The 16,493-nt window shown below is 40.0% G+C and overlaps 1 protein-coding gene across 4 annotated transcripts in view; it reads right to left on the bottom strand.

The window, feature by feature from the left end:
* Positions 1 to 9,419: 9,419 nt before the first annotated feature.
* The window catches only part of CHST9 (carbohydrate sulfotransferase 9), a 74,828-nt gene continuing 67,754 nt past the window's right edge, over positions 9,420 to 16,493 (bottom strand). For all 4 annotated transcript variants that reach the window (XM_044423965.1, XM_044423964.1, XM_044423966.1 and 1 more), the window contains one exon: positions 9,420 to 14,852. In XM_044423965.1, coding sequence (XP_044279900.1) covers positions 13,749 to 14,852 — 1,104 coding nt within the window. In that variant the 3' untranslated portion in view covers positions 9,420 to 13,748. The remainder of the gene's footprint in view (positions 14,853 to 16,493) is intronic.

Below are 16,493 nucleotides of genomic sequence, written 5' to 3'. Positions count from 1 at the left end.
GCTCCCTGCACCCCTAGCAAAGGTTTAATCAATATTTCTGCCAAAACAGGTGATAAAACACTGTCATTGTCTGAGTACATATCTGGCATCTGGCCATAGCTGTGTGGTAGAACACATGCTTTGCATGAAAGTTTCAGATTTTTAACAGACTTGTTTCAGTCAAAGCAGTCAGTACTGGATTGAATGGGCTAAATAGATCCTTATAGTTCATGTCTTTTAAAACAAATACATCTGCACAGTGTTTTGTCTCATATTCTGAAGCACACTCCAGCTTTTGTTTAAATCAAATCTTTCTAGATCCTTAATGTGTAGATTAAGTTCAGATTTTCAGCACTGTAATCTTAGCTGGGTCAGTTCAGTAAGCTTTAGTAGATGCTTCATCCCCTGACATTTAGATCAAGAATTCCATGGGAAATCAGTCAAGAGTTTTTGACATGACTACTGGCTGCAGTCCAAGGGGTTTACTTTTGCCTTCGTTCTCCAGAATACACAGAAGATGCACACACAATCCTGTGCTAGGAACTAGGAAATGCAACATTATTCATTGAAGCACTTCAAATTTTGTTACAGCTTTTAGGAGAAACTGGTAGCAGAGTGAGTTCCTACCTGGGGAAGGACCCAAATAATTTGCCACTCCAAAGGCTGTTAACAACATAAAGATAGGAAAAAATGCAATGGAGAGAGAAAATTACAAACCAAATCAAGTTGATTATATGTAGATAGGATTGCTTCACTTTGTGGAAAAACAACAAATGAATGTCCTGGGACTGCCATGAATACCACTCACCAGAGTAAGTGAGCACAGTATTTCACTTACTGTGAAATTTACAGTGTTTAGACAAGAGCACTTTCTTAAATTGGTATTGAGAATAAGAGTGCATGCAAAATAGAGAATTAAATGCTGTCATTCTGCACATTGCTTCTCAGTAATCTATGTCAACTGACAGTGTGTTATGTTCAGACTATGTAGACTATTTTTCCTTCCTGTTCGGGCTGTAGCAGGACTGTCCCCCTGTGGTACTAGAACCATGCACCAATGGCAGACTTCTCATATCAGTCTTTAGCATCCTGAGGCTTTCCAAATGTGTTGGACTTCAATTCCCAGCCAGTGAGCCTCTGTCTATAGTGGCTAAGGATGCTGAGGGCACCAGGCTGCCTTAGGTCCATGGGGACTTTGAAGGAGATCTGTAGGGCCATAGAAGAGGACAACAAACATGTGAGATCCTTTCATTCTGATGGGCTTCTTGTCAGTATTTGTTCATTGCTATTGCATCTGCCATAAGGAATTTTGTATAAAAAACAAATCTTTAAATCTTTGTAGGGCAGCTAGGCATACCTCACATCTCCTATCCTGAAGCACATATCCAGAAAGTGTGAGAAACCTGGAAACATTCAAAATACACCCAAAAGGAGACAACGAATTTCTAGTAGCTGAAAAATAGGCTTATTATTTGGGAAGCCCACTGAAGCACACCTACAGCCAGATAATCAAGGCAGCAGTTTGTGTGTGTATTTGCATGTATATGAAATGCAGTAGCATGATTTCCAGATCACACAACCAGGGACAGGTTGTTGTGAGAGTATCATATAAAGGAGAAGAGAATGGAATCATATGTAACTATCCACAAAGAGTTAAACAGTTATTCCACATGTTATCAAAAGGGCGAGGTGCTTTCAGTCAATTGCAAAAGTCTCTCTGCCCCTCTCTGCAGTGCCTCCAAGAGGAATTTTAGGATGTTGGAAAGTGCTCTTTAAATGACCTGAGGAAAAATGGACTGAATGCTGCTGGATTTCCACCAACATGCTTCTCCCATCCTCTCACACACATTTTACATGCCGGTCATTCGCTATGCTTTTCTCCTTTCTAGTTGAAGCTGTGTATCTGCTTACTTGACTGCCAGCAGTAAGTTTTTACTACTGTTCACACTGCAAAGCCCAAGTTAGATTCTTTTCAACTACACGCATCACTGAAGCAATTATCTTTAAGCCTCCAGTTGTGAAACTTTAAAACTAGAAATGGGAAGCAGGAGGAGTAGGTGCAAAAGCAGAGTTATCAAAGTGTGTGCTTTTGAGAGATTGTATGGTCCCCTGCTTTTCTCTCCAACCTCACTGATGCTTAGGGGAGAACCTTCTGCTGGTGGCCATCCAACGAAGGTGCCCTGCTTTCTGAAATTATCTAACTGTCATTGCAGTTCCATACTCCCTGGCTGTTTGCAAGCATCCAAGAAAGAAAAATACAAACATAATAAAACATTACAAACAATTTAAAAAACTATAGTAATATTTTAAAGTATGTTAAAAAGATGCACAGTACCTTCCCTTTCCTAAAATATGGAGGAGGAAGAGGCATGCCTTAACTCAGGACATGTGCTCTGGCGTTTGGGAGCAACACAGGAGAAAGCCCTTTACCTGAAAGGTCCCTGTAAGTAAGGGTTTCTTCAATGGGGTAGCCCTTTGGATAGCCAGGTCCTAGCTCATTTAGGAATCTAAGGTTACAACCAACACTTTGAATTTAGCCTGTGAAACTATTGGCACTAAGTACAGATCTTTCAGTATAGAAGTGATATAACAATATAACAATATTACATATTATGTAATATAACAACAAGGCTGCCATATTCGAGTTAGCAGCCCTGTTGTTATATTTTGGACCACTTGAGCTTTTTGGATGTTCTTCTAGGATAGCCCCACAAAGAGTGCATTACAATAGCTATATATGATGCAGTCAAGCATGGAAACCTGTGGCTGGATCACACTGAATCAACTGGCACAATAAGTGTATCTGTGAACATGCAGTCTGTGCCACTACTGCCAGCTGAGATCAAGCAACAACACTGGCTCTAGTAACCCTCCCAAGCTTGAGACTGGCTCCTTTCGAAAGAGGGTGAATCCCAGTCCCCTGGACTTCAAAGCCAGCAGCGCTTGAATTAAGACAGGTATCAATTATTGTGATCATTAGGCACATGGAAAAACCTCTCCCGCTTCCCTCACCCCAGATCTTTTTCAATTTGTTTCTGTTGCTCAAAAATACCTATGGCTTCTCTTTTAAGTGTATATATGGTAGAAATAATATTTTAATAATTTTATATTGTATTGTATCTAAATCTATATTTTGCTCTGGAGGGATTTTTTCCTTGTACATTGCTTTTATAAACTTGATTGAAAATAAAATTGTTAATAATTATATACATAATTTTATGCATTTGGTTAGCATAAAGAGAGAAAAGTTGTCATTTGAGATGGTTGAAAAACACAGTTAGGAAAAAAGAATTATTGGGCTCTTGAATGTCAAGGATTTTTTGACAGTGTCTAAACCATATTTTGGGGGGGGGTAGTTTCTTTGTGGGTAACCAAAAATCTCTGCTTTGTCAATTCAGCGAGAACACGTCATGGCATTCCTAAAGCATAATTGATGTCATACTCTTGCAACTTACAGGCCAATGTGAGCCCAAATAAAGATTGTAGGTTGATGGTCTTTTACAGGGCACTAAAGTTGGACTTTCTGTAGTCAATAACCACATGACAAACACACAAGATAGGAGAATGGGGCCTGAAATATTTTTCACCAGCTTATTTACAGTGGTTGAGAATACATTCGACTAAGGGTAATTGGGCTCATTTCATCTCTTAGGAACCACTAAGTGACCTGGGCTAATTGAAAGTTGTCCCCTCCTCCTCCAACAAGCCATACTGCCTGGATTCAGACAACAGCTGTGCTTGGGGGCTGAGGGTATAGGTAGTCAAACGGTGCTTGGCACATACCATAATGGAAGCCAGCCAGTCATGACTGAGTCAATGAGTTTTTGTTAGTAGCAAGACTGAACCCAAGGCAGTGGTGGATAACCTCTGGCTCTCCTGAAGCCAGAGAGCAACTTCCATTAGATCCATGCTGCACAACAGATGGTAAGGGATGATGAGAGATAAATTCCAACATCTGGAGTGCCCACAACAAAACAGCAACAAAATATAGTCCTTTATTATTGTCTAGTAAGTGGGATTGGGCAATTGAAAAGGCTAACCAGTTTTAGGCAACTGAGAACTCTTGCTTTTTTCTCTACCCCCAACTACAGCAAAGGGACTTTCTGTGATTTGCTTGTTCTCAGCAGTTTTGTTATTGAGCCAAGTCTAGGCATAATAAATGCGAACAGAACAGAAAATCCAAGTACTACCAATTTTATACAACAGCTACCCAGCTTCTCTCATTCAGCCTAACGCCACAGCTCAGCAAGCAGCACAGTTTTGGCACAAAGAAAGCAGCAAGCATCTAGTAAGCTTTCCCTTTTGGTAAAAGGAGCACTTGGGAAAGAAAAGAAATGCACTGAAAGTGAAGGGAGGGGACCATTTCACATAGTGCATCAGCATGTCTTGCCTGTGTCTCAACACAGCTGCATAGGAACTGTTTAGAGCAATTTCTGCTCTGATGTCTCATCCGTGTGTGCATGACAGACCCATTCATCAGAGTGGCTTGGCTGGACCTGAGTAACTCTGTATTAGTTTCTGCATAAATGCATTCTTTAACAAGAGCTAGAGGGACCTATCCAACTTCTGTGGTCTATGGCTCACAGAAAGGGATGTGGCCAGTAGCCACTTCTGACTGCCATAGCTAAATTGAACAAATCAGATTTGGGCAGGATCCCATTTCACATCATTAGTTCGAAGTTATTAAGCCCTTATTTTTACAAACAACTCTATATATTTTCCTAGATGCTGTATTTTACTTGTAGTCATACTTTTGTGGCTTTGCTTCGGGAATAGTTATATTCATGTTTTGCTTCAGAGCACATTATAACATGACTCTGTAGACTTACATGGGATTTGGAGAGGAGAGAATAGCCACCCTAAATGTTCTTCTTAGGATTTGGATGAGACACAAGCATTAACATGAATTCTGTTCTCCTCCAATCCTGCAAGCAATTCTGCATGAAACCAATGTATTTAGCTTGCTACTGTTTGAACAAAAAGGAAGGTTAATCAAAGAATTTGGGCATAGTTGTATACTTTTTAAATGTATTTATTATTTTATTGGGTCTTTTAGGGATTTTTAAGAAGGTCTGAACATTAGTGAATGGCCATTCTGTGTTGTTTCAAATCTGCATTTGTTCAGCTGAAGAGGCACAGATTTTGTACTAAGTGTGCTACAGTTGTCAACTTCAAGATGTTTTTCAAATTCTAAGTGTTGAGCACTTGATGTTTGTTGCCGTGGGACCCCTGCTGATTCGATGTCCTCAGTCTCCATCACAGAAAATTGCTATGCAGAGCTGCATCCAGTAGAACTTGAAATTTGGAAGCCCCTTGAACTTGCTGGCAACTATGTAGGGAACAAAGAAGAAACTTGGAAGCAGAGGAAATTAGCAGACAAAAGGAGTTACAAAGAGGAATTTAAGAAGGGGAACAACACGAAAAAATATCCCTTCCCAGAACACAATGTTTTGTGAACTGCTTGCATTATTGTGAATTCAGTGCCAAAATATTTTTGCTTGAATTTTCTCAAATATTTCTGCATAAAAAGACAGGAGGAAATGTTTAAATCCTGTACTTTGGCAACCATTCATGAGCCAGATAAGAGTGTTGGCTTTTCTTCAGGCAGAGGCTACCACCAGCATGTGTCCATAGTTGTCAGGAAGGATAAATTTTATTTAAAAAATGCTTCTGCAGCAGTGGAAAATTACCAGACTAGTTGTGTCGAGCAAAAAGGTCTGCTGTGTCAGAGTCTTCTTAGTTCTTACTTGTGATGCACAAACTTACCCCAAATGAATTATGTTCTCTCAGAGAGTAAGACATTCATCTGTGTAATCTGCTGCAGGAGTTCTTTTACTGAAGCTCTTGTTCTCCATATAGAATTGTTTTTTGCACAATATGAAACTGTATCCTGGAAACTGCAGTTCAGAACTGTGTAATGCATCATGATGTTGTGCAACACAATATTATGTAGACCTCCTTGAGTGGTGACTTGTTGCCAATTGATGTATGGGGAAGAGATATATGGATCAGGTGAGATGTAATAGAACCTGCACAGCTCTTTCTCTGAACATACTTAGTTTGGAGAAACAGTTCAAATGCCAAGCTTTTTCTTAAGCGTTAAAATGACATCACATTTTCTTCTGTAAGAAAAGGATTAAACCAGCTCACTGCATAGAAGAATGCCATTGCTTAGATACAGAATATGCATACTCTGTAGTTTTCAATCTATTCCAAAACTAGCAACAAAGTTGAACATGATCTAAATTTGCTACAAAAGTATTATGAACCCATGAGCACTTATAACATTGCAGGACATCACTTCTCTTATATCTTAAGATAACAGGCAAGTCTTTAGGTGGTAACACAGGAAGAAACATGGTTGATGACTAGTGAAGCTTTGTTCAAATTACTAAGCTACTTTTTTTAAAGGGAGGAAGAACATGTTGACAAGTTTCTTGGGCCAGACAGGAAAAATAATGGCAATACTTAATCTCAACTCATACTTTGCTTCAGCATTGTGGTTTTACATTACAGCATTTAATGGTATGGGGAGTTCTTAATTCATGGCTAATGATACCATGGTGTAATGAGCTCAATAATCTTTCCTGTAATCAAGTTTTTGCATCATATGCACGGGCTGTTGTTTCAAACCATATTTTATTACTGTAGTTGTACATTGCTAACTATGGATTCCTTAGAAATGATCACTAGTTTTTTGATAGTCAGTGAGACACCATAAAAATGGGGAAATTATTAGAGAAGGCTAGCTTGTGAATTTCATCTTTAGTTTCCCTTTTAGTTATTAGGGTATTCCTAAGATTCAGATAAGACTTGATTTACAAAAGCCATTGTGCTGAATTTGTCAACATACTTAGAAGAACTGGGCCTATTCAGAATAATCAATAAACACCACTGGTGCTCTATGGACATTACCATCTTGGATTATTCAAGCTTTACGCCTGAAGTTTGAATGGAAATTGCTTTGGTCACCCTTTGGGATGACCCATGCCAAGAGTGGGACAGGGAGTGTGCGCCTGTTAATTCTTTGGACATCTTGGTGCCCATTAACCATGGCAACCTTCTGGATAGGCTCTGTGGACTCAGTCCTGAAGGCAACATGTTGTGGTGGTTCAATTTGTATTTGGATGGCTAATTCCCGAAGGTGGGGCTGCAGAATTATTGCTCTATGTGTTAGCAGTTATACTTTGGGATCCCACAGGTCTGTAATCTATCTTCGTGCTATTGAATATCTTCATGAAATAGCTGGGGTGGGTTATTTGGATACGCGGACTGAGAGGTCACTATTGTATGGATAGCACCCAGCTCTTTTGCCTTTTAATAAAATGTATCCTGAATCAGCGCATAAGTCCAGTAACCGACCAAATGAGGGCCAATACACTGAGTCAATGGAAGTGCTCTTGATGGGCAGTCCATCTAGCCACAAGTTCTGGAGGAGATTGCAATTCCCCTAAACAGTTAACTTTATATTTTGGGGATGTTCTTGAATATGGCACAGGCACTAGAGCATTTTCATTAGCTTAGACTGCTACAGCCAGCTAAGACCCTATCTGAACAGAGATAGCCTAAATGGGACAGTTATTTTTGTTCTATTAACCTTTCATCTGGATTAGGACAGTGCATTTATACATAGACATGCATCTGAAATTCCAGCAGTATGATTGTTAAAGGATGCTGATCAGTACTATCCTATTACAGTAATGCTCTGTGATCCATGTTGGCTTCCAGTCCATTTGATGGCCCAGTTCAAAGTGCTGCTACTACTAACTCCAGTGTGAAAAAGCCTGGGGACAAGTTACCTGAAGGATTGCCTCTTTCCATATAATGGGCCATTCTTAAGAATTACTGTGAAATTTGGAACAATATAACTGTCAGTTTTAACAGAATGCAAACATTTTAAATTTCAGCTCCTTTCCTTGAACTGCAAACATAAGTAAATCTGTCCACATGAATAATACTCTGTGGTTGCTCTTTTTATATTAATAAACAAAATGCTGTTTGGAGCAATGCCAAAGCATGCCTGAGATATAAAATAAGTAAACTAGAATTTGGTAATCCATGCATTTTATTTGTGAACAGATGCAGAATCTCTAACTGGGAACAGGGAAAAGGAATCGGGGAAGCACACAGCATGGGTAGATTCCAGGATCTGTCCTTACTGTTTCAAAACAATTTTGAATCACAAATATATTTTCTGCTTAACTGTCATTTATCATTTTTTGTGCCTGCATGTATGGGGTTACATCTGAATGGCTGTAAGGAACACTTACTGTCAATCAAAAGCAAACCATTTACTCAGTTTCTTTGCAGAACTATCACCTCTTTTTCCATGTTTGAAAGATACTCTCTTGCTTGGGGCTTCAAGACCAAAGAAAAACTTTTTATTTGCTTTTTCTTGTAAAATCTTTTCAGGTAAGGAGATGGTGCATTTTCTTCCCAGGCTATAACCAGGGCCAAGGAATTCAGCAAGAGGTAAGAACCTAGGCAGCTAAAATGCTGGTCCCCAGCTAAGGGTGAATGTGACTGGAAACAAGATGTGATTTACTTGCTTTTGCTCTCTGTAGCATCATCTGCTCAGCTTATCACCTCATATTTCACAAGGTGAACATTCAGGAGTGGGGAATTTGAAATGAAGGCTTGATTAGGCCCATGGACTGGGGCTCCAGTTTTCTAGTTTACATTAAGGTTTTGTAGGATTCGTCTAGTGGGAAAGTAGTTCAATAGTGATTAACTGCATCAATTCCTATTGGTCAAACTTGACAAAATATTGAAGACTAGTGATCATATCTCCCATTTCTTTAAATTTATTTTAAATTGTATTGGAACTACTGGTGCTATGGAAAGTGTGATGTAATTTTTAAAATATGTAAATCCCTCCTCCCACCTGCACAGGTTGCCTATTTAGGGAAGTGTGTCTATGTTTTTCAAAACCAGGCAAGTAGCATCTCTGTGTGGTGGGGTCAAAGATTTCATGCAACTGGCCCTGGAACAAGTTGTAAGAGAATGTTTATTCTCCCCTTCACATGGAACTGTGATCCTAATGCATTCCTCCTTCATCAGTCCACTTTATAATGCACTTTAAAAGATGGGGAATCCAAAAGATAGAAGAGGGTGCTTTCCACAGTGAACACACAGAACAAGGAACTTTTTGCCCTGGCTGGTTTGGGTTGTCCTCCATTTTTCCAGGGCTCCACTCCCAGCATATGAAAACACTATTCTTCCAACAAGCTTGTCTGCTTCTGCTGTAATAAACAACTGAGGGACACTCTGTCACTGGGTTGTTTACATGATATTTGAAACTCTGAGTTGTTGGACGACAAACAAGGTAGAGTCTGAATTCACAGGCCATGCACAAACCAGGTCTATATGAAAAAATGATCTTCCTGGTAAAACAAAGGGTTTGTGGAATCATACAAAATCGTCATACAAAACACAAGAGAGGAAGGCAAACCATGCTTTATTGAGTAAAACATTCCATCAATTGGGTACAACCAATAAGGAGGTCTTTTCTCTTGTTTCCTTCAACCAGCCTTCCACCACAGTCAAGACATACTGAAGGGCATCTCCAATAGAGGCAAGCAGGCTAGTATGGGAAGAAGCACTCCCTAAGATAGGAATGTAGAACATTTGGCCCTGCAATGTTACTGGAGTTCAACTTCTGTCATCTCTCACCTTTGCCTAACTCGGCTGCAGCTGATGAGTATTGCCATCCAGCAACATTAGAAGCCATGCTTTCCTTAAGGCACTCTTTCTTAAGGTACCTCGAACTCCAGTAGCTGAAGGCTTTAAGGAGAATTACCAATGCTTTCAATTGTGCTCAAGAACAGAATGGTAAAGTGCAGATGCTGCAGGACAGCTGTGATTTCCAATGCCTACTAATAAAAATATGGCCACATTACTGACAACTGAAATTTCTGAAGACTCTTTGAAAGATGTCTGACACCTACAGTGAGTAGACGTTCATTTATTTGTTTGGATGCTCCAAACCTTTCTACCTTGAAGTATAAAAGCTTTTAAGTTGTTTTATAATGTATGATATTAAAACTGGATTATTGGAATAATTGCCTTTGAAGAGTCTTTGGAAAGTTCAATTGGTCAGACAACATTCAAAGTGAGGTGAGATAAATTAGGGCAACATTTAAGGCAATTTCACAAGACAAAACAAGTAGATCCACCATTTACATTTATTGGGATTGAAAAGGGCAGTTATTCTTGGAGCACTTTCCAGGGTCATGGGGGCACCGACTCTTCACATGACTGTGAAGGCTGGCAAATGAGGCCTGTGGGCACAGAAATAGCAGAGAAGGAAGAGCTTATTTCAAGGTTTCCATCTCCAGGTGTTCAGGCAGACCTTGTGAACCCTGAGGGATTGGAAGTGCTGGAAGGGGACATGAAAGAGGGCCAAAGCCTCCATGGTGCTGTCCTGAGTTTCTTGAGGTCCGAATGACAGATCCATCCATTGTGTTGCAAGGTAAGTGCTGGGAGTATTTCCAGTTCAGACTGGGGAAGTGGGTAAACCATGGCCAACATGGCCAGCAGAGGTTAAGAGGATGGAGTTGGCATTGTCACCTTCAATTTTCACCATTGTCTTTGTGGGGATAAAGATTGGTAGGAATGCATAAAGAAGGCAAGTGCCTTGGTGTGGAAGAAAGGTATCCATGAGAAATCATCATTCCCAACCTTCCCTGCTTCATAAATGTGGGCACACCTTATTATAACTCTTAGCAAAGAAATCTATTTCTGGAGTTCCCTACTTCTGAAAAATAGACCACAGAAAGGTGTGATGCAGTTCCTACTCAAAGAAGCATAAAGATGTCTTTTGGTATCTGTGTTGTATGGTAATGTGGAAGGAGGCTTGATTGACTGATTGACTGATTGATTACTGCAAACTAGACCCCTTTCCTCAGTAAGGGAAGAACCACTGTCAGAGTAATCTTCAGGGACTTCTTTGGTGTGATGAAGAAGTTGAACTCCCAAAGATTCAGAACTGGATGAATTCCCCTATTCTTTTCAGCACTGTAGAAAACAGGAATAGAATCCACTGCAAAATTGATGCTGCAAGACATGTTGGATTTCTCCTTTCTCTAGGAAAGAGGATATCTCTTGCTAGCATTTGTGATGGTCCCATAATGGTGCACATTGCCTAAAGGTGGGAGGAAATCAGATTCTATTCTGTAGCTCAGGAAACCATTGATAGGGGCCATGAATCTGATATGATCTTCACATTCAATGAATTGAATCCACGTCTCAATGAATTGCGAGAATCAGGTACTGAAAGTGGTAAGAAGTGGAAAAGGGTGGCTTGTAGACAGTTAAAAATGCTGTTTTCCTCTTGTGTCTCTTTTTCCGTTTGTCACATGAAAATGTGTGCAAGGGTATTGGCATTTCCCAGACAATGAAGCTTGCTATTTGAAGGAATAATCACCATGTCTGTGTGCCCAGGAATATTAGCTTGATCAGCACTAATGGCAGTTGCATTGGTGCTCAGCCCACCCCCATTCTTTTAGCCTTAGTCTTAGCCTTTTGGACTGAATCCATCACTTCATTGGTCTTAGCATGGACAAATCCTATTCCATCAAAAGTGCAGGAACAAGCCTCAGGAGTCATCCTGCCGGAGTGGAACTAAGTAGGTTGTCTTCATGCTATTGATCCCACTGTGGCCTTCATATTGCAGGTGGTCTGATAATGAGATGTGTTGATTTGTTGAAGAGAGGTAGGCAGGTTTGACTTGAAAAATGCATGCCAGTTCATGTTGGTCATCAGGTAAGTAATCATACAAGGACCTGATTGTCTTGCAGAGGTACTAGTACTGGCTCATAGCAGCTTGATAGTTCAAGACTTGAATAATGTCTTACCGCATGACATTCAGTTTGTAACCTTCCTTATCTAATAGGGAGGAAAGTGGTTTGTGTCAACTACCCTGCAAAGACTCAATGATAATTGAAAGGTGCTCCTGCCTCCTGTACATGATGTTTTCCGAGCACTTTGATGCTGGAGGCATTGAAGAAGGGATCTTCCACAATTGTTTGAAGTGATGTTGGTAAAAGGGGGGTAGACACTGGCATCAAGCATTCAGCATATCTTTCACCCTTTCTACCAGTTGGTGTGTTCTCAGGATTTGTTTGTGTCCAAGTTATTCAAAAAGAGACAAAATGTCTTGAATGTCCATAGCAGCATCCTTTATTCCCTACTTGGAGAAATCATCCGAGGAAGTGGATCCCAGCCAGTGCAAAATAGGAAGCTGACAGTCTTCCATTAGAAGGCCAGCAGTCCTCCTGGGCTGTTTCTGGACTTTCTCAAGGGCAGGAGACAGAGCTGGAGGGAATTTTTTTTCAAAACAGAGAGCAGGATTATGTGGAGGCATCAGGTTTTCAAACAGAAGGCAAGTGTGGGTGCTTCCTTAAAAGAAACACACTGACCTAATTAGGTAGCTTTACTCAGTTGTAGCCAGCTATAAATTATCTCAGCTGGAGACTGCTGTTTGCTGTGGACAACTGCGTAGCTTCAGTGTTTGTTGGATGTTTCAGATTAAACAGATATCTTGATCTTCAGTAATGCCTTGGGTCTCTCTTTCAGACACCCCTACCTGGCTTGGACACTTGGCAGAATGAACTCTATGGTCTCGATTACTCCCTTTGATGGTATTATTGCCTGAACTTGGCTCCTGGGAGCTCAAGAGTAGAGAACATCAGGAGATGGAGCTGAAGGGCCCACTGAGGCTCAAAGACCTTATTTCAGTGCTGGCTTGGCAGTGGGCACAGGTGGCTCCAATGTGTCCCTCAGCAAAGCTGATGAGGCAAAGGGAGTGCCCATGAGTAGGTGCCACATTGAACATACTTGAGGAATGGGGCTTTCAAGGCCATGCACTGGGCTGTGGTTAGGCAATCCTGCGATTGTGACAAGAAGAGAAACTGTGCCTTTTCCTTTCTTTCAAGAACAGAAAAACAAAACAGAGCAAAAACCTTTAGCTAAAGATCCATTTGAAAGGACATACAAGGAATAAGTATGTTGAGATGGTAGGGGAGGGGCTCCATTTAAACTCTTCAGCTGTGCAGGTTCTCCGAATTGGAGCTCCATGAAGGCACAGAGCCCACATGTGTGACCCAGAGACCATGAAGAACAGTGAGCTTTGTTCCTGCTAAAGAACTTGTGACAGTCAAAGCACAGAAAGTTTTTAAACCAGTGAACTCAATATTAGTATTAACAAATAATGTTCATTAAATGTCTATTAGGTGATGTATGTGTGTAATCAGGGTAATCAGTTGGAGTGAGGGCTAAAGTGGTGCTGGATTTTGTTTTCTGTACTTGGTGCCTTTCTAACATGTTCTGTGTAATCAGATCAGGGTCATTAGCTGCGCCTGTTTGGAACCAACCCTTCCATCTATAACTATAGATGTTTAATATACACTATACAAAGTTGTTCAGAAAGTTGGCTTTTAATTGCTACATTCATGACTTATGGCAAATGAATAGACACAGTGAGATCATGCTATTTCAGAGGTTTTCAAATCATTATGAGGATGCTTGGCTTAGTGCCATTCACATTAGATCTATTGCATTATAGACTCTAAATTGTCTACTGTAAAAACATTTTTCCTCCCAGACATTTCAGTTCAATTAATTTTTCTTCTCCAATATTCTTATAACTTGTGCCAGTTGGTGTCACTTTAGTTTACAAAAGCATTGTGAATGAGAATGCTGCCGTTTAAGAAACTATCTTTCTCCTACTCATGAATTAAATTGTAAGATTGCTTGAGCATTAAGCAAAATCAGGGTTCTGCATATGGTACACTATAGTTAAACATTAAATAATCCAGATAATAGAAATCATAGATCTTTTGCCTCTCTATGGCAGGAATCTCTGCAAGATACTGTCTCACAACTTCTGAATTTGTTCTTTTGTCAGTAGAATGTCTGTCTTTGAAACTGGGAAAGGTCAGTCCCTTTGGAGCACCTATTAGTTGTAAAAAGTAATTGGCATCTTCCTCCAAAGTTTCAAATTTATAAATGAAATCATAGTTGATAATGCAAGGATAACAAAGCTTGTTGATCTGCTCCCAGTGAGTGTCCATACCTACAGGTCGATGGGGGTCTAGTAAATACTGGATGAACTCATAAAACTTCACCCCTGAGCCTGTTATTAATGCCTCCCTATCTGCATCGGGTCTGTATTTCTTAATAATGGACTTGCCAAACACAGGATGGTAGTAGCTGTTTGGATGCTCAAACTTATCTCTAAAAGCAGATACTAATCTTTCCATAGGATCTCGTACAGATATAACTTTAGTGTATGTCTTTAAACGGGTATGTATCCCTTTTAGATTATAGCTGTCCAGTTTCCTCAGATGTTTTCCATAGTGCACAGCATCATGAGTAATATTAGCAGTAGATTTGGCAAGACCACTGAGTACCATCAGGACCCTTTTCCAATTGGAACAGCCTGCTTTGGGGACTTCACAATACAAGATTTTATGTTTATCTTCCACATATATTCTGGACACCATACGCAAAAGATGAGTCCAGTGTCTGTTTTCATGAACATTTTTTGCACAGAAATCAAAAAGTACAGATCTTCGCTTCTTCTGCATCTCGTCTGTAGTTTTCCAGCTATCATTCTTGATAAAACTTAAGTTCAAAGGATGAATGGCTTGTGATAAATTCACTTGCTTGAATTGTTTAAGAAGCAATTTGATTTTTTGCAGCTCTTCTGATAATCCTGTAGTTAAGGAAGCTGCCATCTCTAGAACAGGCTCAGCTTTTCCCTGAGTACGACCATCCTCAAAAATAACTTTACTTGGTTTGTGAAAATTTGCTGAAGTATTCCAGTGTTGGAGGTTTCTTTTATGTTCCTCTGTAGGATTGTATCTGAAATCCTGTTGAAAACAGAAGGTTTAGAATGTCTCTACAGAGACTGTGTATAGCTAGCTTCTCAGACAGAAAGAAGTTATCAAGATATGGAAATATTTTATATTGTCTTGCTTTGCCACAAAAGAAATTTCAAATTGCAGCTAAAATGGAATTCTGACAGTAGGAAGCTCATCTTCAACACCAACAGAACCATATGACTACCAGAAATTATAATTTTATTTAACTTTGAGGGTAATACAGGTAACTCCTGTCCTGTAATACTGGCTAAGGATCCATGAGAAAAAAACAGCCACTCATGAGAGAAATACAAAATGTAAAGTTAAAGTTGCTGCACAAAATATAGTGGATCCTACTTAAAACTTAATGGAAATATAGTAGATTCCACTTAAGCGCTCACATATAAAGACTAAATTATTTCTCTTGCCACTGTCCAGTAACATAAAGGCAAGTATAAAAACTGGTCAAGTTAAAAAGCATTTATGTTAAGCAAATGTGAAATGAAATGCCTATGATATTTCCAAACACTCCATTTTTAATAGGGTTATGTTTAATAAAATAATGAATTATATAAATGCCTTTTGTGACGAAAAAGTGCTCTACACAAAAGGTGCCTGAGTTTTAAGGATGATTCTCATCTCGTGATCATAGGGATTTATAATGCAAGTGAACAGATCATTACTGCCACATGTCTATGCCACAGAACCTAGTGCAGCACATGCAGCAGAATGTATCTTTCCTCTGATGCGGGGTGCAGAATCTCTTTCAAACTGAGTAACAAATTCTACTCCAGAGAAACTCTCAGGGGTCAGATTCCACTGGTGGGCCAAAGGCAAAAGGGCCAAAGGCAAATGGGGCATGGATGCAAATAGCATGGAACTGCAACTTAGAGCTCCTACTCCCCAAAACTAAGCCATAGGAGAAGTGTTTAAACCTTTCTGAATGGGGAACACAATAGCCAGGAAACCACCAAGGAATGGATGGTTGGGAAAAGGGGCATGGCCTTCTAGGCTAGACAGGAATCCTTAGAGGGGGTTCCTGGCCTGTGGTGTACCTTTGCTATGGTGTTTCCATTATACATATCTGAAAGCATCTTGTGAGATCAAAACCAGGCATTATTTGAAATACACAGCTACCAACTGTCTCTTTATTTTATTTCTAAAGTGCAGGTGAGGGGTGGCTAATCTGATTGAGCTTTAGACCTTTCCCTGACTGCTAATCCTCCAGCCTGTGTAGCAAAGTGTAGCTTCACACTGAGAGGTCGTACTCAGTAGTGAAGGGATGGCAATGCATACAGAATGTACAAACTTAGCTCTGCGCAGGATCTTTCTAGAAACATTTCTGCATTGGCAGCTTCTAGCTTCAGAATGTAAGCAAGCATGCTTGGCCTAACTTTGCCTGCAGTTGCTGCTACAGGGTTAATGGAGCAGGAAAACCTTATTCACTTTTTGATCAGTATTCCAAGCTTCATCAAACCAATGAAAGATTGCCTTCTGTGACAAGCCTGGATAAAGCACATCAGTGCATTTCACCAATATTTGAAAGAAATATACAGGCGTCTTAAAATTGGTGACATATGTCAATTTTTATCACTTTTTAATTTCAGGGAACTTGGGCAAATGGATCAAATCATTTTGAAATGTTGCACA

This window comes from Varanus komodoensis, unplaced genomic scaffold (assembly GCF_004798865.1).
Source record: "Varanus komodoensis strain SLA01 unplaced genomic scaffold, ASM479886v1 scaffold14_1, whole genome shotgun sequence".
Taxonomy (NCBI): Eukaryota; Metazoa; Chordata; class Lepidosauria; order Squamata; family Varanidae; genus Varanus; species Varanus komodoensis.
Note: the sequence above shows the minus strand (reverse complement) of the source record. Positions and strands in the feature narration are given on the sequence as shown.